The sequence below is a fragment of the Colias philodice genome, chromosome 17 (genome assembly GCF_061535455.1).
Source record: "Colias philodice isolate Cphi_HAF_F1 chromosome 17, ilColPhil1 Martin Lab GWU primary, whole genome shotgun sequence".
In the NCBI taxonomy this organism is placed as follows: Eukaryota; Metazoa; Arthropoda; class Insecta; order Lepidoptera; family Pieridae; genus Colias; species Colias philodice.
Window position 1 is genome coordinate 11,071,660 of NC_143102.1, and position 27,526 is coordinate 11,099,185.

The 27,526-nt window shown below is 37.0% G+C and overlaps 2 protein-coding genes and 1 long non-coding RNA gene across 5 annotated transcripts; all 3 read right to left on the reverse strand.

Annotated features, from left to right (window-relative positions):
- Window positions 1-3,020: 3,020 nt before the first annotated feature.
- LOC149481355 (uncharacterized) lies at window positions 3,021-9,659 on the reverse strand. 3 transcript variants are annotated; one of them, XM_089705605.1, is made up of 4 exons: window positions 9,363-9,659; window positions 6,166-6,325; window positions 4,452-4,997; window positions 3,021-4,065 (listed from the first exon to the last, which is right to left on the reverse strand). In XM_089705605.1, exons 1-4 carry the CDS (start codon window positions 9,592-9,594, stop codon window positions 3,621-3,623), a joined length of 1,383 nt encoding a protein of 460 aa, XP_089561731.1. In that variant the 5' UTR covers window positions 9,595-9,659; the 3' UTR covers window positions 3,021-3,620. The 3 variants fall into 3 exon arrangements, with proteins under 3 accessions (XP_089561731.1, XP_089561733.1, XP_089561732.1); XM_089705607.1 differs by lacking the exon at window positions 4,452-4,997; XM_089705606.1 differs by lacking the exons at window positions 6,166-6,325; window positions 9,363-9,659 and adding an exon at window positions 5,712-5,868.
- Window positions 9,660-20,071: 10,412 nt separating this feature from the next.
- Window positions 20,072-23,989, reverse strand: LOC149481356 (uncharacterized). Its single transcript, XM_089705644.1, has 2 exons — window positions 23,759-23,989; window positions 20,072-21,871 (listed from the first exon to the last, which is right to left on the reverse strand). The coding sequence occupies exons 1-2, from the start codon at window positions 23,892-23,894 to the stop codon at window positions 21,186-21,188; spliced, it is 822 nt and encodes a 273-aa protein (XP_089561770.1). The 5' UTR covers window positions 23,895-23,989; the 3' UTR covers window positions 20,072-21,185.
- Window positions 23,990-24,028: 39 nt separating this feature from the next.
- LOC149481357 (uncharacterized) lies at window positions 24,029-25,497 on the reverse strand. Its single transcript, XR_016316901.1, has 3 exons — window positions 25,432-25,497; window positions 24,955-25,044; window positions 24,029-24,857 (listed from the first exon to the last, which is right to left on the reverse strand). It is a non-coding gene; the product is annotated as an uncharacterized LOC149481357 (long non-coding RNA).
- Between the last annotated feature and the right edge of the window lie 2,029 nt (window positions 25,498-27,526).

Sequence of the window (27,526 nt, forward strand, 5' to 3'; positions counted from 1 at the left end):
TATTAATAAGATTATAGTGTAATAAAAATAACTTTTATGATATCTCGCAGATATTAGGCACGTAATGACATAGTCTCGTCACGTAATATTCTTATTCTGTCCTGAACATTAACGGGCTGGTGCTAAAACATTTAATAGTGACATAATATTGTTGATTCCGCGACGTTTCGGCAGGAATTCGCAATTAGAAGCAGGTAGCTAGTTGTAGTCACGCCGTCAAGTCAGTCGTAACAGTTATTGCCCGGCCCTCAGCCCTCAGCCCTCAGGCCTCAGAGCTCAATAAGTTTGCGCGTTCACTTTACGAGCGTTGTAAATGAACAGAATCCGCATCGTAATTACAGCATCTTTACAGCTTCAGGTGGCGTTACGAGCTCGGAGCTGCTCCCTTCCAAGAGCTGCAGGAACTGTGTAGGGGACGCATTAATTATAAAATTAACAAGCAGTTACTAGTCTTGCAAATTTAACTAGAAAGATTTAATTTAGATGTAATTGAAACGTATGTTCCTGTTTTCCTTATGTTGTTCCTTATTTAATTATAATTCAATGTGAAGCTGCTTTGCTAAACTTAAGAGATAAGTTCTGCATTAAAGAATAAAAATCCTTTATACCCGCTCGTGCTCCGCATACTAAAGCTACACCTAGAGCGCCAACTCTATAATGTTAAAAAAACATGAACTCTCTCCGAATCTACATACTGCGCAGTGAAAGCGAAACACATTTGATTTATCGAAGCAACCTGCAAACCTTCAACTATTATATCAACACCTTCTATTTAAAAAGGAACCTTAAGTCCCGTCACATGAGCCGAGAATCGCGTGCGCTTTCTTCCAAATCATGGTAAGCAGTATTTCGCCTGAATAAGTGAGTTTGGGGACCCCCGGGACAGAAGGGTCCCTCGACAATAGATTCTTTAAACAGGTCGAATGACGTCACGTTTCAATTTATTCGACAAACGATGGCTCCGCTAAAGATATCACTGAGACACGCTGATAACGAACACCTATTGCAACTCACAATATTTCTGACTTTCATTCAGGGTTGGTCATGCTGACAATCTAGAATCTAGATTGAGTGTAAGCAAATATCCAAGTCTATATCCGATTTCTTATGACAAAAAGAGATTTTCAAATATATTCATGATTTCGTCTTTATTAAATCGGAAACAATTGAACTGACTGGTTGTTTACTTTCTACTACATATAATATATTCCTAATAAAGTTACACATTATTCGCTTAGTCAACACACTTTTTTATTAGCAATGACCGATTTCTTGGTACAGTGATTAGCACTTGATAACTGGCCGAGTGAGACCCCTGTAGTAGTTCATAAAAAGTGTCCCACTAACAAAATTCTTAAGGCTGATCTATCAACGATTTATTGCAAACGTTAATCTTATAGTTATACACATCTAATCGTATTTAAAATATATGCAGTAGTTTGGTATATTAGTGTAATAACCACATTACGTATGTACCGAAAGCCTACATAATATACGTCTGTTTTTCCATATATAGTGTGTACTATAATTATTATAATATGTATTACGGAGGTGTGAAGTGTCGCTCCACAAACACCACGGCACACTTCCTTGCACATGACATATCGAGTTATAGTGCAGTGTCCACTCGGGAGAAATGCGGTAGGCTGGATTTATCGTATACATTTTATAAAATACGTACTATTTTTATTGAAAACAGATAACTTTTTTTATCATAAGATGTATTAGAAAAGAAATATTCACCAGCTTTTGCTTTATTCAGGTGTAATAATTATGAAAACCTAGTCTCTCAAGATAAAAAAAGTCTATCGTCAATTTAAATTGACTTTATGATGAATATTTTCCATTTATGGAATGCTCTACATCTCTATCAACAGTTTATGTATGTACATATCTGTTTACAACGTACCTACATGTTTGGATATTTTGAAGCTATTATACTACAGGTGTCAGGCCATTCTCCCATTACGATACGCACAGGCGATTCAAGTATCCTGCAAGTCTCGGAGACTAGTCGCCGCGGAGTACACATACATACATACATTTGTATGTAGGCTAATTGGAGAATGGCCTAATATATGCTGTGTAAAACATTTTTAAAAACAGAATCAAACCACAATAATTATACTTACGAATCAATGGCAATACGATAAATATATGTACAGAAATCTCTTATCTCGATAAATACTAAGTAATGCTTAGAGCGCGGCGCCGGGCGCAGTTCCGTCGGGCGCACCGCTGAGTGTGGTCCGTGTCAACACTCAATGTGACGTCACAACTCTGCTACCGACACCTGATAAAGTGCTGTGTATGGTTCATGTACACAAGTTTATTTTCTTTTGCACAAATAAACAGGAGTTTTCTGTAAAAGATGCATGTTCATTATTGGATACTTAAAGTTACTTTCTCAGTTTAAAAATAATTAATAAAGAAAAATAATTTCTTGAAATATGGTATTTTTTTAACGGCTAGTTCATTCGCTGTAAGTTATGAAGAAGATAATTTATTTGTTTTATTATTTTATACATATTGTTAACTAGAGGTCCGCCCCGGCTTCGCCCGTGGTACATATTTCGCAGTAAAAGGTAGCCTATGTCCTTTCTCGGGTATCAAAATATCTCCATACCAAATTACATGCAAATTGGTTCAGTAGTTTAGGCGTGATTGAGTAACAGACAGACAGACAGAGTTACTTTCGCATTTATAATATTAGTATGGATGTGAACTTGTCATTTTACTATCCTTAATTCGGTAAAATTTCATGAATTACTTAAATACTTGTTTTCTTATGTGAGATATTTAGATCAAAGTTTAATTTTAATTTTTGTATAAAGTAAATAGCTAAAAAATATTCTTATTGTCAAGTTTCGGAAACAGTACTGCTAATGCCATCTAGTGAGGGAGTGCATAGTCATAGAATGAAGTTGCATTACTTTATTTGTTGCAGAATGAACAAAAGGTTTTCGTAAATATTTTTGTTATGTGAAATAAAAAGGACAGATTATTCATACAAAATTATTTATTACTAGTTAACAAATTTAGTAATACTCTCTATTATGTCTACATACATTACATATATCACATTGAGCGTCGATGTTAAAACAGCATTATACACCATTTTATATTCAGTCACACAACAGTTAAATATTCCCTTATAAAATTAAGGAAACATACAAAACAAATTTACAACCTCAATATAAATATTATAGTAATTATTAGATCCTTTTTATACACACTGGAATTCTCCAAAAGTATCAAACAAAACGCTTCTACTAGTCTATCATAGATAGCACTAAAATATTTGTTTATTGGTTACACGACAGTATGGAAGCGAGTATTACTCGCAGTTATATTATGCAAATATGTACAAAACACTATTACAATAATTATTGAAAACGAAATACCCAAAACAATTAAAATTATATTTTAGATAGTGTTTTCTGTTTAATATAAACTGAAAAAATAAACGATGGAATTATGCACATTATTGAGATCTAGATCCATTGTATAAAGGATCATTAACATATTTCTTAAAATATTGTCTAAAATTGTACTGTCGTATTGGCGACACATTTAATATTTGTACAAATACTTTCACAAGTTCACGATCATTGTCACTATCAAGGTATCACTGCGCCGATGTTCCCGAGCACCTCCACGCTCGCCTCCGGCTCGTCCTCACTGCACACGTTGGAGTTCGACAAGTTGAGGGCATCGTGCTGCTCAAACCTATTTCTGTTCTGGTCTTCCTCGTCCAGCAGCTCGTGGAGGTAGGTGAGGCACTGCCGCTTGAAGAGCCGCTTCTTGGAGGCGGACAGCTCCTGGTAGTCGTTGTAGATGCCCCGGAAGAACTGGAAGTAGGAGGAGTTCTCGTCGGGCGCGAAGTTGTGCGAGCCGGAGCTGTCCTCGCTGGGCGCCGGGTGGTCGAAGGGCAGCGCGGCCGAGTTGAGCGGGAACCACGGGCTCGCTATGAACGGCTTCACGTCCAATGAGTCGGAATTCTGCGACTCTCCGATGTCCATTTCCAGGAATGAACTCGCGAACGTTGGGTAAGGAGCTGACCTCCTATGGTGATAGAAATATTTTAATTTATTATATTTTAATTGTCTGAACTATTAAGCATTAATGTAAACATTAGTAAATTCTATACTTAGTGGCTATGTATTTTGATTAATATCAATATTATATTAATATCAATATTATATTTGATTAATATAATATGTATTATATATTGATATTAAACAAAATACATAGCCACTAAGTATAGAATTTACTTAAACTAAAAAATTGGTTGTCTGTAAAGTCGGTTTACTGACGATAGTTGAACGTGACAACGTTTTAAGAAAATATTCCATCAGTATTTTAGGTAGCATTTTTCAAAAGAAAATTTTAATTTCATCTGTTTAATAGATTTGTATGTATATAGAGAAGGAGGTAATTGGAAATCCCACCTTTGCCCTGAAAGAGATGAGGATGTAGTTGTCGCTTCTAGAGAACCACTGGCAATAACCAAGTTAGCAGCTTGGCGTAATCTGTTGGTTCGATCTCTTTCATTACGTGCTTCTCTTGCAGCTGCTGCCTGTTCAGGAGTTTTGGATGCAGCAATCCGCTGTCTGTACTCACGTTGTATTTGTGCCCTTGTTTTTCGAGCAGCAGTTGTTCGTTCTGTCGTTTCAAGAGAATTACTGGCAATAGCCACTTGGCTACTAACTTTAGTAGCTTGGCGTAATCTGTTTTTGCGTTGTCTTTCGTTTTTCAATTTTCTCGCAGCAGCCGCCTGAGCAGGAGTTCTAGATGCTTTGATACGCTGCCTGTACTCACGTTGTTTTTGGGCTTTCGATTTTGAAGCAGTGATTATTGGCTGCGCGAATGGCGTTGCTAAAGTAGATGCTACAGCATCTTGAACCTCCGTGGGTTCACTCATCGAAGGTAGTGGCTTATTCATGACATCCTCTGGTTCGTCAGGCTTTTTTTTCATGGTGGGATTGTAAGCGGTTCTGCAAAATAAATCGTCGTTCGAAACAATTTAAAAAAAATTTTCATAAAATTCTCCAATCAGAAAATCATTTTAAATTAAAAAAAAAAACACAACAAAATACTTGAGTAAAATTTAGTGTTTAAATTTCTACTCAATTGTTAAAATTTAAATTTTGATTTTATTTTTTTTTTTTTTAATAATATAATAAAAATTTTATCAATTAAGTAGTTACTTCATTATTTTTGCAAATTTAATTGTAATTTGTTATAAAAAAGTAATAATTTTAAATAATTCATTATAAGAATAAACTATGATTAAATTATTGTTTATAAATCTTACACTTAAAATTTAAAATTTGGAAACATTAAAATTTTCGTAAATCTAGTTTTTAAAAAGCCCGCCTCAGTGTGTTTGATATAGGAGAAAATGTTCCCTTTGACGGATGGCTGGTCCAACCTGTCATTTCAGACACGTTGTTGTGATATGTGGAACATTTAATATTTATGTTTTATTTTTTTTTATCATAAGCGTATTATTTCGATTGAATAGTAAAGCCATCGATTTTTTACTCATCGTGAAATAGTTCTGTTAACTTATTGTTTTAATTTCGTCAATTATAGCATAACCTACAATCGCTGCACTAGCGGACCGATGCTATTCATTTTAATGATGAAAGCACGAATATTCGACAATATATCACTGAATATATAATTAATATCCAAAGAACCATTACCTTTATCGCTGTAATTATCGTTGCTATAAACAATTGACACCACATTCACTTTTCACTGCACTTGATACTCGATCAAAACATGTAAATGTACTATAGTATAGCAGCTGTCCACGCAGACGCATCGCTCAGACGGATGTCGAACGCCGATTGTGCTTCTTTGGCGTTACCTCGCTCTGAGGCGTTCCATAGGCTTGAAGTGCAAGCGAGAGCGCCTAACGAGCGACAAAGAAGCACAATCGGACGTTGTCACGTTCAACTATCGTCAGTAAACCGCTCGGTAAACCGACTTTACAGACAACCAATTTTAAATTTTTCGTGCGTGCAGCCGGCTTTATCGAATTATAAGACGTTGTCACGTCAAATAAATATAACTGTGATTATAGTAGAATAGAACAAGGCAATTCTACGTCTGAATGTTCTACGTCCCCAAACATAAAAGTAATGTACAACTCACGTGTCGGTGGCCATGTGCTCGCGCAGGAACTCCAGGTCGTCAGCCAGGTACCACTTGGAGACCATGCGGCCCTTGCTGGTGCAGGCGCCGTGCATCTCGTTGCGCAGGTGCCGCGAGTACGAGTTGCGGATGTGCGACCACTTGCGCCGCACGTCCGCTACTGCACCACCATACAAATTTAAGAATCTTCATTATTATAATTATCGTCATCACTATTATCTATCTCACAATCATCATCACCAACGTCACCATAATCACAGGCATCACCACCACTACCATCATCACAATCATCGTCATCATCACCACTATCGACATCTCGACCATCACCAGCTTCATTATCACTCGCCTACTATTTATAACTTTATCCTGAACTTACTATACTTACTTACAAAGCACACCTTCATTGAGGAAATCAAAGAAAATCCCGCAATAAAGTTTACACTGTCAGTCTCATACCATTCATAAAGAAATAAAGTACATCGTAATCATATTTTTCCCTTTCAATTCTTTTTTTTACATTATAATACGCAAATTTGCTAATGTAAAGCGTGTAGAGCAGATGGAAACAATAAAGGTATCCATGAAAATTAATAATTAAAGAATCTTTTCATATTCATCAAAATTGATTATCTTACAAAGAGAGAAAGTAGAAACATTTCAAACACATCATAAATACCTACTTACTCAGCCGAGCCTATTAAACACATTAATTTGGTTGTATTTAACCCAACTCTAACTAGTCCCATAATAATTATCGCTATTTATGCTTGGGGCAACTTCCCGCTCGGCCCTATTATCATTATCAGTTTCACTTGATATAACAATAAATATTCACAAATATTTCTAAACTATAACCTTACAATTTTCGCTTATTGCTTAATAATTAACGACTAGCTGTGCCCCGACTATGACTTAAGACGTTTATAAAATTAGTAGGTATGAAGAATATTTAATTTATTCATACTTTAATAAAACCAGCCAAGTGCGAGTCGGACTCGCGCACCGAGGTCCGAACAAACGTAATTTTTTATTATATTGTAACTATACATTATATGACGTTGCTTTTTACCAAATTTCAAGACTGTGTTCACGGGAAGGTCCGAAAGAAGGAAAGAATCTGTAGGTTTGCAAAAATTTGCTGCTGAAAATTTTAATTTGCAAAGTTTATGCTAAATGGCTGTTTCTCTTTTGAATGCGTTGGCTTATAAGTAGATTTGAGTATTCAATATAAAATTAATTTTGATACTGTTACACGTTCCTGAGATAAAGGGTTTGGACAGACAGACGGACAACAAAGTGACCCTATTAGCGTTCCATATTTTTTCTTTCCTTTTTAGGTAGGTACGGATTTCGGAACCCTAAATATAACAAATTCCTATAGTGTCATTTCGTTTGCCTATAGGCCGGTAACGGTACATAGAGCGTGCCGAAGAAATAAATATCTAATATCTATGTATACGTAAACATACATACACACATTATCGAAAACTATATTAACCCTTATTCAAGCGTAATTAAATAGACATAGAATTAGATAAACAATAGATGAATAAGAGATTCATTCATACAAACACCTACCTAAACTTGATATTTATTTACTGTTATAAATTATGAGACACGACCAACACATTTACATTTTACCTTAAAGCCTATATAGAAAAATTAACTGCTAAATAACCGCTACATACTGTCCTTCTTTTGCCGTCCAGTAATATAAATATTAATTATTATGAAGCCGTTTTAACACGTTCGCTGCGAAACAGGGCTTGAAACACCCTGTCCGTGTCTCGTCGTTATAGCGGTAGGAAAAAACTTAAACTTCTCTGTCGTGCGGGAGGCATAACTTCCATCTGGTTCAGTGTAGGAAAGTGATATCTATATATCTGAGATGTGCTATTGATTCCTAGTTCAATGGTATACCGACCTTAATACCGGGTTTCTTAGACCTCGTGCCGCACTGAACTAATAAAAATTCTAACACAGTGCGGAACGAGGTTGCGAAAACCTCGTACCCCGCGAACCTCGTACCGCACCCTAAGCTAGCTTCACGCGGTTAGTGTTGTGCAACACATTCGAGACTGAGCACGCGACGAATTACGACTGCTGCCGATTATGTCGAAACGTTGCCGAAAAAAGTTAATCAAGGAGGAAGATGAAAAAAAACCGGGTGGTGAAACTCTAAAATCTGAAATCTGAAAAAATATTATTGCTTGGCCTGTTTTAATGAAAAACATCCATAAGTTTGATAAATAAATACAATTAAATAAAGTCGATATTTCTTTTCCCATCACTAAATTATATGAAAAACTGCTATCGTTCAGTGCGGTATGGGGTACATCAGACCCCACATTTTATTTTACCCATAGAATCTAAACTAACTAATCTAACCACGGGCGACGGTAGATTTAGGTTAATGAACTCATTGTTAATAATAATCACGACAAAAGTCGCACACTTTGTCTTATTTGGCGCCAAAAAAAGGATTTTGATCTCCTACGGGCGGTGGGGTTTAATATGCCTCGTGCCGCCACAATGTCTGGTATAGGACAAGGTTTAAAACGACCCGTAACGCAGTAATGGAAAGTACAGATATATCTGTGCCGCAGTCAACGTGTTAAGCCGTGAATTAAATTCATAATTACATAATAATTCAAAATAAATCGATTCAATTGATTTGAGGATTTTTAATACGGCATTATTTAAAATTGCATAAACCTACCTAATATGAATGGATTGTTTAACCAGCAAATATGTATAGCGCGATAATGATAATTCTTATCAGTAAAAATATAATTTCTTTATCTACTTGTAAGATAACAATATCGCGGCTGTTATACAACAACAGCTACGAATCGCTAAAAATAACGAATACTATTGCATTAACACAAGGCCATCTACCCATCGCCTTATAAAACATCAATTCCCTACATTAACTTTTACGACTACGTAGGTACCTACCTACATGGCTTTTTCAAATCATAGTATAAGTTTAATAAAATACATTACATCAAACGGCAAACACTAATTAGAAATGCATTACTCTTTGCTAAGATGTAAATTGCCCTAATTGATCCGACAATTGACTTCATTAGTTTCATATTGAATTTAATAGAGCGCCCGCAAACAGTGAACAGTGAGCGCAATATTAGTAGCGAGTTCGCGAGGCGACAGCGCAGTGTGTAGAGCCGAGAGCGTACCGGTCCACCCCATCTCCTGAGCGACCTCGTCCCACAGGCGCTTGACTTGCGTGTAGTAGCTCGCCACGGGCATGTTGTTGCGCGCGTACAGCAGCCGGCGGTCGCGCACCAGCCGGATGAGCCGCCGGTCGTCCGCCTGCCCCGAGTCCACCATGCGTCCCACCTCGCTCTTCCCAGTGGCCACCAGGTCCTCTCGCACCGCCAGCTTTTCCTTCTTGCACTTTTTCATCATCGAACTAGATTTAAAACCCCGAAACGGCGATATAAATAACGGACACGTCACGACGCACCGAGAGCGCGGCGCCAAACACGTCAACGCGCAGAGCGTCACACAGACACGCGCAGCGAGAAGCAAGCGAGCGAGCGGCCGTCCCGCTCGCACTCGTGGCGGCGCGGCGGGTGCGAGCGGGTCTGCCTGCGAAACACGTGAAAAAGCAAGAGCGCAGACGCCCTGTCCGGCAGAGGCCGCACTTTTATAAATTCCACATGGTCGGGTATCGATTCGCGCCGCTCGGAGCTCGTCCGTGCCGTGCTTTCCTAGTTTTCTTTGCTTCTAACTAATTCCCATATGATGTATTATTAAAACGAGCACATTTTGTTTAAACAATTTACATAGATAGTTTAAACGCAATAGTAAAACATCAGATAATCGAATATAATAATATATCTACTGTGACCTACTTTAAATACTTACGAATTTCAGATAGCATGAAAATAGATAAACATAACAAATTATCATATTATGGGTAATGTATACTATTGCATCTGCATAATGACACGAATGATTGATTGATACTTTTTAATATATTTTATTTTATTCAAATTATCAGAAACGTAGGATACTACTATAAAATATAAATTAACCGAGAACTTATTGTTGATCAAAGACCAACGTGAAGGTGCAGATTACATTAATTTAATTAGAAATATTTTTGTGACTCTCTCTTGATTTTGTGCTCTTTAAAAACAATACTTTCACTAGAACAATATACCTACGTATAATTTTAATAAAAACAAACAAAAGGAAATATACTGGTATTAAATATATGGTGAAGGACGTCGAGGAAAGCCTAGGGTTTAGCGGCAATTCTTTTTTACGATCTATCTCGTGCGCCGTAAAGTGTAGCAATGAGCCGCCTCTCGTCCCGGGATCCGGGCCACGCACCCCGGGCTACGGGCCCCGAAATTCCCACACATTCTATACGATTAACAAGTCAATAACTGCGTTAAAAACAACCGACTTCAAACTTGCACTTGCAACATTTACAAATACAGACAAAAATGCTCATAAAATAAAAACTACTGGGCCTATCCGAATAAAATTTTTATGGGACCAATTCGACACCATCCCGCATCGAACAAAAAAAGAATCACGTAAATCGGTTCAGAAACCACGGAGTAATCGGTGTACATACATAAAAAAAAAAAAAAAAAAAAAAAAACATACCGGCCGAATTGATAACCTCCTCCTTTTTTTTGAAGTCGGTTAAAAAGCTATTCCTATAATATAATCATACTTAAAAAAATTTTTTTATTGTGTAACTATGATTTAACTGTTTAAGTTACAAATAATATTTTTCTTCCATTTATCACTCGTCTTGTTCATAATTTTATGTAAAACAACTGAGTTAAGCGATAAGACCTATTAGCTAGAGAGCTAGCGCAAAGCTACCTGTATGTATTTGACCAGACCTGGGTTTTTGTGTGTTTATTCCCCTATACCTACTATACATGAGATGAGGAGTCACTAAGCCCAGAGTGGTGGACGGGGCGCGCGCTCGGGTAAGACAGGTGGAAATTTTTGGCGAACTTTGAAACCATTTGACCACGTCTGCCATTTTGATATTTGAAAATAGATTATTATTACTATCGGAAAATAACAATGGCAGACCATTATCACGTGGATAACATTCTGGCAGACACTTATGAAAGTGCTGAAAAAAATACAATTTTGAAAGTATTTGACCAGATCTGCCATTTATATATTTTATTTATTAGGGTCTTAGAAACTTATTTTCGAAACGGCAGACATTTTCATTGCGTACAGACTTCAGCAGACAACAAAACTTATCTACTACATGGTCAGATCTATGCATGTACTATCTCTACTAGATACTAGCAGATACATCACTTCCATTCAAAAGTGAAAATTACTACGCTATAAATAGCCTAAAAAATCTTAATAATAATAATTACGCTTCACAGCCTGAAGAAATGTACCTACCATATGTACCCGCACAAAGTCGATATTGTGTTGCCTACCGTTCGACTCAATGGCTAGGGTTGTAACTACCTTTAATAATTATTACCAAACTAATAAACCGAGTGATGCGAAATAACTATAATTTTTTTAGAGTTTGATAAAATGATCAGGCAGGTATTTTCTTTAATCCTTCTCTGAATTCTCGGTTACTAAATTTTATCGTTGAAATTATTCTTAATCGCGTAAATTTAATAAATAATCATATGGAAAACATTTGTTTTTTGACTTTCACGCCCAACTACTATACAATAGTTACGTTGTTTCGGTATTTTGACGAGTAAACGCAGGAAACATGAATTGCGAACGCTCAGTCGGGGAGTGGTCCGTTGTATTTGTATACGTAGTATATTATTATTAGTCTGTGGTTGTATCATTTTAGATAGAATGTATGTTTTGTATCTGTAGAATTGAAATCAAAGCTAAATATTTTTATTATTTATTATTAAGTATAGCTATGTATATGTTGTCCTCATTCATTTCTTATCAGATTGTTGATCCCAATGCGAATGCGTCACTTAAATTTTATAAAAGACAATTAAGAACATCAAAAATAAAGTGATACGTAAATATTTCACAGTGCAATATTATGTAATTACTAATTACTAATTAATTATTAATTATACTTATAGTTATTTATGAAAAAATAATTACATCAGATTTAATAATCGCAATTGTTTTGAATGTACATATGAATAAATGATTACATCATAATAGTAATAATCACAATTGTTTTATTTCCCATTTGTTGCAACCCTAGCATATTTTCATGTAGCAGCAGAAGTACCAACACGGGCGGCGCGGCGGCATCGTGCGACATCAAAGGCATTGCCTTACTAGGTAAGTTTATAATAATTAATTCTTGAATAACTATTTTTGACTTTACTCATTTCTTTTATTATATAATTTACGTTTTACTTTTACAGACTCCGATTCAATGGATTATGAAGACGCGAGTCACACAACGCCATACAAGACTCCGATAGTGATGATGAATGAACATTTCAATGGAGGCAAATATAAATGCATGCGTGTTTTTTTTATGTTGTTGTGTATTTGTTAATTGTTTCTTAAAAAAGAAATAAACTAAATATTTAAATGATGATTTGTTATTTGCAACACAACTTTATATTTGAGATTCTTTACGAATGTATTTAGTTTTGTATCATCAAATTTATAAATTTTATTCCATAGTTTTCAAAATTAACAAAAACATTAATAAAGTAAATCATTGATGTAAGGTCAGGGAACGTAATACATATATATACATCTGACCATGTAGTAGCTAAGTCTTGTTGATTGCTGAAGTCTGTACTTAAAGTCTTGTTGTCTGCTGAAGTCTGTACGCAATGAAAATGTCTGCCGTTTCGAAAATAAGTTTCTAAGACCCTAATAAATAAAATATATAAATGGCAGATCTGGTCAAATACTTTCAAAATGTATTTTTTTCAGCACTTTCATAAGTGTCTGCCAGAATGTTATCCACGTGATAATGGTCTGCCATTGTTATTTTCCGATAGTAATAATAATCTATTTTCAAATATCAAAATGGCAGACGTGGTCAAATGGTTTCAAAGTTCGCCAAAAATTTCCACCTGTCTTACCCGAGCGCGCGCCCCGTCCACCACTCTGGGCTTAGTGACTCCTCATCTCATGTATAGTAGGTATAGGGGAATCAACACACAAAAACCCAGGTCTGGTCAAATACATACAGGTAGCTTTGCGCTAGCTCTCTAGCTATATCAATGTATTAGGCCTCACTGCACATGATCTCAACAATATAATTAAGTTTGTAATGCTATTAAAACAGAAGATCCCATAAGTTTTCTTCTTATATTATTAAAGGGTGGAAGTTAGACAAACAATGAATAAACTTTAACAATATTATTATTGAATTAGTGTGAGGCGACCCGCAACGAGGAGCCGACAAAAGGTCTGAGCCCATTGTTGTGGCAGCGCGGCCTGTCTGTCTGTCTGCCCGTCGCCCGTCGCCTGTCGCCTGTCAGCTCGCTCTCTGCAGCTAGAGCCTAGACTTTTGTGGAAATAGGCTGAAAGTAACAGCGCATTCGGTCGGCTAATGGTTGAAGGTATTCGTTGTCGGAAGTCTGAGGTTATTGTCGAGCTAGCGTTTGTAACCGCTACCTTTCTTTGTGGTGCCATTTCATCTTCTGCTATTGTCTTTTCTTATAATATATTTGCGAAGTTGCGTAAATGTGGGAAGTTTTTAGTAGGCACTTGAACGCAAAAGTACCCCTTGCTCAGTTCTATAAAAGATTCATTATGAACGAAGCTAAAAGTTATTACGACTCTCGGCTATTCATTAATACACCCGTTCAAATTATACAACAACTTCTAACATTACACATAAAATTATTATCTCGGAAGTTTAATCAAGAAAGGAGATATTTCATCCCACCCTCAGATTAATTGAATAGATACCTGCCGGCCGCTGAATTTTATTAATAACCATCGAAACTTCCGCATTATGGGCCTTTTATGACAGTTTTTAAAAAGCTTTTAGCTTTACAACGTTTTCCAAACTTACGCAATAAATTCGCACTCGCTGCGAACACTAGGAGGCGAGGGGGGGTGTGGGGGTGCGCAGCGGGCCGCGGGAGGGGGGCGGCAGTAAAACTGACATGATGCGATCTCAAGCGGGCGGAATGCAGGAGTCAGCTTTTTATCGTAAATTGGCATCATCTTTACGAGCCGGCGGATTGTGGAATTTGAATGGGGCGCGTAATTTCGGAAGGGGCTCTCTCTGTATAGATGAGCGGCTTAATTGCCACTTTACGGCTTAATGAGGGTCGCGGCTCGACGTGTGGCGATGTGTCGCGAAATATTAAGTAGGATCCCGTGCAGAGCACGCCATAGCCACGATTATTTTATTGCCTCAAATTTCACGCAGTATTGACTATTGTCAAAGCACCTTGTCTGAGCACACGTCAGCGATTAACAATGCTATGGAGCACAATGCGAGCACACAAACTCCTTGATTTGTAGAGCAAAGCGCACATTGATGTTATTACAGCTATTACCTAACTATAGACGCGGCACCTTTAGCTCACATCTCTTCAGCAGGCAACTCCCCAAGTACGTTACATTTGGATTAACACATCTGCTCGTTTCGCATCCACTTAGCAAAATATTATTTGCGACTCTATTCAAATTACAAAACGAATTAATAAGTCATTTCCTCTCATAGTTACAAAATGTTTAAGGTACTGTTATTATAATCATCGTAACAGCATTTCACATTAATTATACAAGTACCAGCTGTAAGGTATGGTCAGGGTTGCCAACTACCTATTTTTGTATGGGAAACTGTCATTAAAGTAAAAACATATATTATAAAGTGGTAAGCCTATATTAGGCCAGTAGAAATCGACACTAAAAAACCCTAAATTCGCAAAGCACGATGTAGATTTGAATTTTTGGTATGTTGTTTGGATCAGTTAGGGTGATGTAAATCCCAATTTGCAACTTCGAAAAAGTTGTGCTCGCTGCGCACCACGTGATAAACTGCGAAAATTTTGGACTTTTTTCACTTTTTGCTCTAAAAGTCATAAAATATGCGTTTCCGACAAGTATGATTCAGTACATTAATTAAGGTTATTAAATTTGCAACAATTTAAGCCTAACCGCAGCTCTCTAAACCTTATAACGACTAAACTGTGGCCATTCGAAGATGGTTCATTTTTCCGGAAATATTGAAATTTTTAGTTTTGCTCCCGTTTGAACCAAAATATTGGCAAAACCGCTCGTTCTATGAGAAGGTCATAAAATAAAGTTGTAGAAAATTTAATTTTGTTAATAACCTATCCTGCAAATGAAAAAGTATTATCCTTTTTATGATTTTATATGCCCTCAGTTTCAATTCTTTAAAAATCTATTTCTACCTTCTTTTTGTTTTTCAGATATTGTGAGTGAACTATTTGTCTCACAGACTTTGTTCTATGCTCTAATGAAAGAAAATTAAATGCACTACAACTTTATTATACGACTTTCTCATAGAACGAGCGGTTTTTGCCAATATTTTGGTTCAAACGGGAGCAAAACTAAAAATTTGAAATTTTCGGGAAAAACTGACTATCTTTGAAAGGCCACAGCTTAGTTGTTATAAGGTTTAGAGAGCTGCGGTTTGGCTTAAATTGTTGCAAATTTAATAACCTTAATTTATGTACTGAATCATACTTGTCGGTAACGCATAGTTTATGACTTTTAGAGCAAAAAGTGAAAAAAGTCCAAAATTTTCGCAGTTTATCACGTGGTGCGCAGCGAGCACAACTTTTTCGAAGTTGCAAATTGGGATTTACATCACCCTAACTGATCCAAACAACATACCAAAAATTCAAATCTACATCGTGCTTTGCGAATTTAATGTTAATTTCCACTGGCCTATATCAGGATCTTATGTTTTCACGTTAAGACAATAATTAGTCTCTTAAATTATTAAAGTTGTAATATCTACCTACTATACATGAGATGCAGATTACAGCCTACAGGTTGATTACGATTTAACTCAAGAACTATAGACCGATTTATTAAATAGTTTAACCATTAACTTAACACTACTCAAACTTTACTAGTATAGTGTCAAGTGTCAACCGGACAAGCAAATGCGAAAAGCATTGAACATATTTATAAAAGCAAAACACACGGGAAGTGCTTACCACAAACTGACTTTGATTGAACTTATACACTTAGTACTTACGTATATCTTTTAATACCTAACTCATATACATATTACCTGCTTATACATAGTAGTATCAAGCCAAGTTCAAATGGCGTCAATATTTATTCTAGGAATTTCAATGCACACTATCTAATAACTATTTCATATAGGCAGCCCTACCTGCACCTTCCTGCCGCCCGCACCGCGCGCCGCTGCCGCTGTTGCAGCACTTGCAGCCATTCGCGATCAGCCGTATCCTCCACCATGGCTCCACGCGGAGCTGCTGCCGTAATCCGCTCTCAGACTGTCACGTGACATGCTGCAAGCTTTGTCATTTGAGACATGCGGTTATACGGGTGTCGAGAGTGGAGACTGTTAGCAAAAACTTCTAGAATAAACCGCTTATTTACGTTAGAACTACGTAATCTAGGTATAACTTTTAGGGATGTAAATTTCTATTGAGACTCGTACCCAAAATATTTCGAGTAAAATGCAATACGAAAAGAAACGGTAAAAAATTCCAGAGTTTATTAAAACACGAAAGTTTCGTATTTCACTTTATTTTCACTCGTAGTAGTTATGTAAATAGTTTAAAAACTGTGTAGAGCTTTGAACTATTTTTTACGATGCTCGGCAACCATGAAATTTATATTGAATAGCTAGGTATGTAATCGATAATAGAGTAATTAGAGTATCGTTAAAAAAAACTCTTTCAATATAAAGAAAATATCTGCCTCAATATAATTGTGGAGCTATTTATTATATTCTTCCCATTTAGCGAATGCTCCGTGATTTGTGCTTATAAATACAGAAAACCTTAGAAAAAAAACAAAACGTCACGACACCCTTGACAAATGATCTCCACTGAATGGTTCCCTTTAACATTGTTAACTCATCCAAAACTTTCGTAAATTCGAGAAAACTCTACCTTTGAACTGTTCCATTGCCAACTTTGTTCTAATTGTAATAGGATCAATGTATAGAAAAGCAGCAATGTAAACTGTATGAGAGGCTGTATCGCATCTGGATGGAGGTTGTGCGCGATACCCTGACAGGTGGAGCCAGCTCTGAGTAATTGATGGACTGCCTTATGAAAGAGTTGTTCCGGAGTGTGTTGACGTCACGCGTGACAAACGATACAACACACGGCCCCAGTTATTACTTTAATAACCTTCCTTAACAAATGTGGAAGTTTGGGAGCCTGGAAGGATATTAAGAAAACGTCTGTTAGACGTTAGTCAATCATCCAGTAACGGACGAAACTATGATAAGATAACCATAACAAACATAATAAGATAATTTTTATATACAGGTTGATATTGTAGACACAGTAGGTACCTACTTAATAATATTTTATATACCTATAATTTGTTATTTTTACTTATTTAAGCCAGCAGCTTCGTTTGTAGATTCCAGAATAAAATAAAAACTAAGACCTATATGCTAATACAGACAATAATATTATTTAATCGAGTTATATGCATATTCAGTTTAGCAGGTTTTCAAAGTGATTTAATTTGAAACATAGAATTTACAAAAAGTTAAAACAAATGTGACCACCGAGCGCCCCGATCGGGCCACGACACAATAGATTTTCTATTGTGTCTGTGATTCCGGGGCCTGATGGATTGGGAATTCCAAACTAAGGTTTAAATATAAACTGAACAATTTATTGTACCGATATTATCAGCTATCTTTGTAATTAGTTTTTATCGCGCATTGACCCCGCTCTGAACTTACACTAATTGTACTGCATGTGAACTAAAAATATCAGCTATTTGGTCTTGCAACAAAACGGTGCACTCTGGTTTTAACGTTCCGATTGCATACATTTAACTTTCTAAAAAGAATAACACAGGCATTTCTGAAAGCAGCATGAATTTATTACAGCATATTGCACTGAATCAAACACCCTTTTAAAATTGTGTAAAACGTAAAAATTGTGAACATTCCGGAAGCAGCGAGCGGAGCCGGGAACACGAGCTAGATTTATTGCGCCATTAGTGTTGCATTTGTGACTTTTTGTGTCCCTGCCTAAATAACTAAATGTGAAATATCTTCAGCACAATATACCTCTGCCGAGCTACTGAGAGCACTTCAATATTGTATTCAGCGTTTAGTAACTTTAGTTTTACAATTATATTCCATTCAATTACAAATATATTTTTAAAAATGTAATAGGTATTATATGTCTCTATCAAAATGTGTCAAATATATACCTAGGTATTGCCGATCATTATGAATTATTTAGGAAACAGAAAAATAGCATTGGGATGCACGAACTAATAATAATCATTCATTAAAATGAATTAATGATTTCATAAGGAATATTAATTTTGGAATAATAACTATTTCTTAAAATAAACTAAAGTTTGTATTTTTTTATACTCGTTATCATAAAAAGTTATCTACCCGGAATTACTCATACATAAATAGGTACAATACGACCCCGTGGGCGACGGGGGCCGGCTCGAGTTTACAAAATATTCTCGTCCCAATATTTAACAAAGACGGTATTTGGTTAATAACCATCAACAAAAACCGTTTCAAGGGTACACAAAGCGGAATACTTGACTCGAACTTATTACACTAACACACATTTCTATTTGCGTCCTTGGGTGTGTGCTTCTGAAAAAACCTTACAAGAACCGTGGCGGCACGTTTCCGCGAAACACGCACACAGGCCCAAAAACATATGTTTCCTTCGACAGAAAACAGCTGTTCCATTCCGAGAAGTAACGGCTCTGGGCTATTTCCGAAGCAATAAGGGCTAGATTAGTGCGCCGGGAGACATCTGCGATCAGCTGATCCGCCGTAAACAGGATGCCATCGTGCCACGTCACGCCGCTTCAAGATTTATCCGTCCGTACCTGAACCCTCGCTTTCGAACCGAGCAGGTACCCGGTTATAAATAAATCGCTAGTGATTATGGCAGTAAAATGGCTTCCTAGTGACGGGTGGTCAGAACGAACGCATAATCGTTATCAGCAATATAATTATCAGTTATTGCTTTGAAAGTCTTTCGTTCCCGTGTTCAGTTCCCGTGTTCAGTTCCCGTGTTCAGTTCAACGACAGCTGATTATCAGCTTTATCACGCACAGCTGATTTGCCACTCAGCTGATAATGGTTACCTACATAAATACTTTGACAAAAGAGTTGAATATAAATGTGCTATAAATCAATACTTTTACAACGGACATTTTTTTTAATAAATGCATTAAGTAACAATAAAATTTATTCAGGTTTACGTCACCTCAATAAATAAAGGAAAACCCAGTAGTTTTATAACAGAATTGATACAATAAAAATAGCAAAGCAATGTTGTAGAGCGTGTAGAGCATATTATTTTGATTTTAGACTCTCTTTATAAATTTTTATCCATTTGAGCAAAATGTAAAACTAAACCCGAATTAGATATCACAAAAATGTTTACAAATTATGATAATTTTCTATTCACTAAAAAACGAATGTTATTATTTTCAGCATTTGGCACATGTGAGCCACCCTTCGCTCTTCAAAATAATGGGATTGTAACGAAGTATAGACGTTTAGATAAGAGGGTTGTAATGCTCAGTGGAGACCCGTGTCATCGGGGCATGGGGCTTGGGGCAGATGCAGTTCGTATTTAAGACATTCCTTATTAATTTATTTTATTGTCTGTAAATGTAGGAAATGGATACTCTCTGCCCTCCCACAAAAGTTAAATTGAACTGCACACATCATTTTAAAATACAAATATGTAAAAATGGTAAAGGCATGAAATAAACCAACTCATATTAATTAATGTTTTTTATTTATTTTGCCTCCAGGAGATCTCGTTACAATCGTTTAGTATAAACATCACAATTCACAACATAACCCCTACAGTCTCAGTCAAATTGTCTTACAATTATTTCACTCATAGCTTTGATTCGATCAACAACACAAACAAACAGACGATCACACTCACGAGGTGAAGAAGACCTTCTATAGGTTTCTCATCTCTGCATATCGCTTATAATTAAACTTGGAATTTTTGTCAGAATATCACGCCAACACTGCGATTATCTCGACTTATTTACCTACCCTTGTAAAAAATGTAGCTTTAAGATATTTGGCGGTGATTCATACACATAGTGGTACATTATAATTACCCTGATGAGTCTTATAGCAAATCCTTTATGATTGATACGATGTAAATATGGACAACCTTGGTTCTCTTTTACCTAATTATACGATAATTTTGATTCACACTATTCAATTTACGACTAACAATGTAGTTTTCATATACCTAAGCGCTAATCAGAGAGTAGCTAGAGGTATTTCAGTTTAATAATGTAATCGCAACCGTTAATAATACCACGACATAAGCGTGTAAACAAACTAAATAAGGTAAGTACTATATACATAAATGATAAAGTACGGGCGATCGATCGCTTTCAGTCAATATTACAATAATTACAATGGAAATTATAAACAATGACTAACGATTACCGCCTACCTACGAACACTTACATTATTCAATACATTTACATATTACAACTACATAGTCTGCTTTCAATTGGACGTGTCTTATTAATACGTAACTAAACTCGCTGCAAGCTTCGAGAAACCGGATCTCCGAGCTGATATACGATCCCTTTTGTATTGTAATACTGTCGTTACATTCGTCTGAACAACTTGCACATCTTTGGTAGCGAGACTCCAACACTTCATAGACATCTGAGCGTCTACTGTCTCTGAGCAAATGAAATATATTAAGGAAATTGTCAATTCAATTAAGCATTAAGAAATTATAATTAAACCGCACGTCGGGTGCTTAGAAAATAATCTTCAGTAAACCAGCACAAAATCAACAACACAAAATTGTTTATTCTTATTGTATTTTCACGCCGAACGATAGATTTATTTATTGTAACAGCGCGAGCGGTTTCATCAAGCATTCGTCCTCGTCCTCGCCCCCCTCGCCCCCCTCCCCCTCGCCCCCGCCCCCCTCGCCCCCCTCCCCCTCGCTGCTGGACGAGCTGCCCGCGCCGCGCGCCCACAGCACCGCGTAGTTCTGCTGCTCCGCGATCAGCCCCTCCTCCGCCTCGATCACGGCGTTGAACAGCGCCTTCTTGATCTTGATCTGCGTCGGGTACGGGAAGCGCTTGGTGGACTGGCACATGCTGTTGAAGAAGATGTCGAGCGGGTCGGGCAGGCCGGGCGCGTCGCGCTGGCGCTCGTAGCGCGCGGGCGGGTCGGCGGGCCGCTCGGCGGGCCGCTCGGCGGGCCGCTCGGCGCGCGCGCACAGGTAGGCGGGCTGGCGGTCGGCCGGCGACGTGCGCTTGCGCTTGGGCTCGGAGCCCGGCTCGGACTCGGACTCGTCGCTGGAGTGCGACGCGCCGTTGGCGGCGGGCGCGGGCGGCTGCGGGTCGGCGGCCTTCTTGCGCGCGTTCATGTGCGGCTGCAGGAACTGCATCGGCCCCATGTACTTCCACGCGTAGTTCTTCTTGGTGGCGTTGAGCGGGTCCTTGGCCAGCATGTCGTTCTGCCGCTTCAGCGCGTCGCGGTAGCTGTCGCGCAGTTTCTTCCACTTCAGCTTCACTTCTTTCACTGCAAATGTTACGTATCGTTTACTACTTGCCGTTGAAGTAATGATTTATATTTTTTAAAAATAATAATGCATATCAGTTGAATATTGACATATTTGAATATACTTAAAATAAATAACATTGCATAATATTATCTTTTGTGTAGTACACAAATAAATTGAATCAACGAGCCTGCTCTCTTTGCTAACCTATAATAGAGTTTAGTAGTTCTAAATTTAAAAATTAATAAAAAAATGTATTAGTTCAGAGAGCCTATTACAGTACATATTAACTATTAAAGTAGCAATATATGGACGATAAAAATTAAAAACCCGGAGGGCTGTCGCGTAAAAACCACAGGACAGTAATTCTTTGGCATATTACGATAATATATGATGTTACATATGTATTTTGTAAAATTAAATTGTAAAACTGACATGATTAAAAAGAGCAACTATGGAGTTTTTTGCCAGTTCTTCTCCGTAGATACTGCTTTCCGAATCAATGGTAAATGTTAAAAATATGTAATGACGTTTCAAAAGTGCTTCTAGAAGACTGAAGAAGTCTAATTGAATAAATAAATGTTTGAGTTTGAGTTTTGAGTTTGAACCAGTCTCGTTTTCTACCTAAAAACTAAAATTAACAGTTTTTAAAACACTAAACCCAATTTAAAATAAGATTTGTACATAATAATTTACCTATACCTATATGTATATACTTAGGTACCTAGATAGTATTGAAAACATCCGACATTAATAAACTTCGTCTAAAATTTTTAAAGGTTAGGCCAAAACTTAAAAATGTATGTCCTAATTATTTTTTACAAAAAATCTAAACCTTCCTACTTAAATAGACCGAACATGAAATCTTAAAATATTTATATAATATCAAATATATGGTATCCAGAGTGATAACACAGTATTACAATATTATTTGTGATAACTCATACGTCGAGTACCGTATGTACTTAATTAGTTATGTGATATGTCGCAAGTCGCAACTCGCATCTAATAAAAATTTCATAGTAGAAATTCGTTTTATTGGATAAATGCCATCAAATGAAATCGGTTAAAATGACAATTACACAATTTGTTCGTTTTTATACCCGTTAAATTATGATCTCTCTAATAAAAAATCCTTATCTAATCTCTTAAATTAAAAAAAAATCTCGCGGTCCGTGCGGCGTGCCGTAGCACCACGTAGGGTTAGGGAAACAGATGTACGGAGGAAATCTACAGATTTTATTTACGAGAGCGAAAAAATTAGGTACCTACATTAAATTATTAGTTTAAACACGGTTTAGACTTAAGACCAATGAGCACGCTAGCTGCGGTCGTTGCATGTTCGATGACAGTTAATAATTTGAATTTTAACGGTTTGCTTAAATTATGCGTTAAATTGTAAAATAATAGTGTTAATGGTTTGTTTTGGCAAAATTCGATTTCTGTATTACTTAATTATTATTGTTAATTACTTAATAATATCTATTATTTATTATCCATTCACGTACCTAATATCTCATGTAGGTACAAATATTTTTTGAAATAAAGGAAGTTATTTCTATTTCTGTAAGTATCGTAAACTAATAGAAAATGGTATAAAAATGGTATAATCTACGTCCGGTGAATAGTGTGCAAAAAATATTTATTAAAAAACACAAACAATTAAATAAATTCGAGCAATCATAAAACTATGCAACATGATATTGTTCGCATTTCCGTTACCGGTATAGATTATGGAATAATAAGTTATATATTGAGTGTGGTCGCCGCCGCGCGCCGGGCCCCGAGCGCGGGCGACGGCGGGTGCGGTGAAGGGCGCGGGGCGGGTGGGGCACGCGGAGTGAGGAGCGGGGCGCGGGGCGCGGCGGGCGCCCGGCCGCGCGGCCAGCCGGCGACGCGACGCTTACCTGACGACAAGTCGGTCTCCTTCATCACCTCCGTCCACGCGGCGTCCTTCAGCTCCTGGTCGCGGTACTCGATGGCCGTGGTGTTCCACAAGCACGGGTACTTGCGCACGGTCTCGATGAAGTGCTCCATCTCCATGGCTAGCGGTGCGGTGGCGTCGCTGGCGGCCGGTGAGCGGTGAGCGGTGAGCGCGGGCTCCGGGCGCGGACTGCGCGGCGTTGCCGGGCCGCGCGGGCCCGAGCGGCGCCCCGACCCGCACGGCCCGCGCCGCCGACCGCCGCCGCCGCGCCCGCCGCGCAACCACGCCGCGCTCCTCTACTAACATTACATTATATTATTGTTACACAACATAAATTGCGTTTAATTACATTTAGCAGCTCAGCTTTTAAATAAAAACAACAGTATTGATTTGTATTCATTTTTATTGATATATATCCTTATATCATTTGCACCCCTTGATCTTGGTTATCAATATAATATACACATACCATAGCTGGACCACTACATGCATCTTATCAATTAAAAAGCATTTCTATCTAGTACATAGCTCATAGCACAGAACGTCGGTAATCGGTACATATACAATAGATAGATAAGAATACATAATATAAAAGAATTATAATATTTTCCCTTGAACCACAGCAATTCATCTTTATCCTTGACCTGTCAACAAAATATATAATATGGAATACCTCGACATACTTTATCCATTATCATCAATTATGATTAATGGCGATAGGTAGTAAAGACTAAAGACACATAACATTCGTATCACGCAGCTAACAGCTACAAGTTACATAACAAGTTAACGCGGCTGTTTGTCTGCAAGCCAGCTTCCACACATAGATTTATCACAGTTCCAGCCAACTACTAACAAAATAAATTTAACATCTTTCATCACGACTATAATTGATATTATCGTGTTTGACTAAAATTTACTTGGAGCATTAAACCAACATAATTTATACTCATAATACTATAGTGATACTAGGTTGAGCAAGTATACAGAAAGGACTGTTACCAGTAAGGCCTCGACAAACTATATCCATCATCGCACGGGTAGGCCTGATACAAGATATTATGCACTATTATGCGAGGTACCTTAAAAAAATAATAAACATAATATCAGCAATCAGGTATACAATTAACTCATATACTTACAGTGTAATATATTTTAGTCTAAAAAATCTGTACATACGAGTCGGCCACTATCTGTAGCTTATTTCACTCCATATCAATTATCATGGGAGTGGGACAGCGCAAGGTGATTCAAAATCAGTTCAGGTTTCTGTTAATAATAGTTTTCTACAACAGTAGAGAAGAAATCAGTTTAAAATGATTTTAATGTTTACAGCTGTTGGTCTACGTTTACTAGCACTAGCCTGTTTAAATAAAAAAAGATTGGAATTATTTAAAAGTAACGTGAAATCAAGGGTTCATTCATTAACAAGCAGTTACACAGAGTCGGGAAATATCACTCCCAAGTCCCTGTGGCCAGCACACAAGTAAAATATATCGTAAAAATCCATTAACAAACACACAACAAACCATTTTACTTATAAATAATTATAATGCTCCTAATAATATCGTCTTTTAATAAATAATAATTATATTACCAATAAGTACAGTAATATAAAAGAAGGTAAGAGGAAATGACTCAGCTTGCGCTACTTACGTGTGACGGGTGACCACACTGTGACTTGCTACCACCAATCACCACCACGTACCGCCGCGCGCCGGCACAAGTTACAAGTTATTTAAAATTATATTTCTGTATATAAACATAGACAGAAGCAGAACATAGACATTAGATCACTACATACAACATTAGATAATAAACCGAAGTTAACCTGTTATAAAAATAACGAACGTTACCTGATAAAGATATCTAGATAGTTTTCTAATGGCAAAAGAAGACTAAATTCGTTGAGTAATTTTTGTGGAAAAACGGTAACAAATAAACAAAAACACAGATTTTTGTTGAGTTAAAAATAAAATTGAATATCGGTACATATTTGAATTCATTGTTTGAATTTAAAAACATAGATTACGGTAACATCAATTTTGTCATCTAATCATAATGATACGTATACACTATAGTCTATACTCTATACAATGCTCTCTGCATTGGTATAAGTAGATCGCATTAGAGAGATCATCCCTGTCTCCAATTACATAAAGCCGCGTATAAACTAAGCGCGGAAAACCATCGAACATAGGCGCGCGCGGCGGCCGCGCACTATGTAGACGGGATCGCCGCGCGCGGCGACGCGAACATTGCCGCGCTCGAACGTGCCGCGGGGCGATCCGCTCACTGTCGGTTTTTGAGACCGCATCAAAGGAGCTTCAGGCGTTCGCTCGCGCGCCGTGTGGACGGTTTGTAGTTTTGGTGATTCGGCTCGCGCGGCGTCTACGTAAAAATGGACAACGAAAAGTGCCGTTTACTAATACAATTGTATGGCGCAAATGAATTTTTGTGGAACAACAAATCCTCCCAATACCACAATAAATCGCTGAGGATGTGTGGGTAGAAATCAGTAAGAAAATGGATATACCTATTCCTGACTTGAAAAAGAAAATGACTACACTTTTGGCGTCCTACAGAAGAGATGTTCGTGATGGATCGCCTGCCGCGCGCGGCAACTACGTTCAACTTAAAATATATCTACATATTGGCTCGCGCAGCAAATGAACGTCAACTCTGGTCGAACATTGGCTCGCGCGGCTGCCGCGCTTAATTTATACGCACCTTAACAATATCATTTATCAATGTACTTTATATAATAGCCCTGGAAGTTATTTTTATGTTGAAAATAGGTATTATTGTTGTGTAACAAAATTAGACTACAGTTTTTCTATAAATAGAAAAACTGTAGTCTAATTTTGTTTTTGTTTACATTTTTTGATTTTTCTACGAGTCATCTTATAAAGCCGCTTATAAAGTCGTCTGAATTTCATTTATTGTATGGATAAAATATTATACTCCTTTCGCCAGAATTAAGATGATAATCGAATTATACTTTCGAATTTGATAGATAGAAATTAAAAAGAAAAACATTTTACGTCAAAGTGATTATCATTTAAATATGTTCTACCTGTGCTCTACGTTTCACCAGCTTGTACCCATTTCGCGATAACCAAATAAGATTCTTTAGGCTTAAAAATCTTTCAAACAACCAAAATCTTCAGGTTTATAATATAAGTATGTACTTATAAAATGAAATAGGTTTATTTTAGTTACATAATATATATATTTTCCTGATCCCTAATATAACAATACGATGTAATGTATAATGATATAATCTGTGAACGGATATCAAAGAAATCTAAATAACAAGGAACATACCTACATAATTTTATTTACGAATAGTGTGTGAATAAAATGTAACATTTTAAACGCCTGTCGGAGTTTTCATAGCAAAGCTCCCGACTTTAGCTAAATTCCCAGACGAACAAATGCTTTAAAAGGATGATCATAATTTTATTCTTTCCACTTTTATTTATTATCTAATATATATAGTTGAATTTTAAGAAATGTATTTTACTTTAACTTCTTTTATTTGTTAAACTATTCTCGACATATTAAATCTAGTATGAAACAGAATGCTGAACAACTACTATTCATAATATTAATATCTATTATCTACAATACGTTTATTTATTGGACTTGCCTCAAGCCGAACTCGTTATTTTTTATGGATTTTTTGTTGGATAGAGACCTTTGAAAACCACACCCAACATCCTTTTCAATTTTAATTGCCAATTATAAA

Coding starts and splice junctions, on each gene's coding strand:
- LOC149481355 (XM_089705605.1), bottom strand. CDS start 9,594: ATGATGAAAAAGTGCAAGAAGGAAAAGCTGGCGGTGCGAGAGGACCTG. Junction 6,326..9,362: donor TCAGGAGATGGGGTGGACCG/GTACGCTCTCGG, acceptor ATGGTGGTGCAG/TAGCGGACGTGCGGCGCAAG. Junction 4,066..4,451: donor TCATCTCTTTCAGGGCAAAG/GTGGGATTTCCA, acceptor CTATCACCATAG/GAGGTCAGCTCCTTACCCAA.
- LOC149481356 (XM_089705644.1), bottom strand. CDS start 23,894: ATGGAGATGGAGCACTTCATCGAGACCGTGCGCAAGTACCCGTGCTTG. Junction 21,872..23,758: donor GGAGACCGACTTGTCGTCAG/GTAAGCGTCGCG, acceptor TAACATTTGCAG/TGAAAGAAGTGAAGCTGAAG.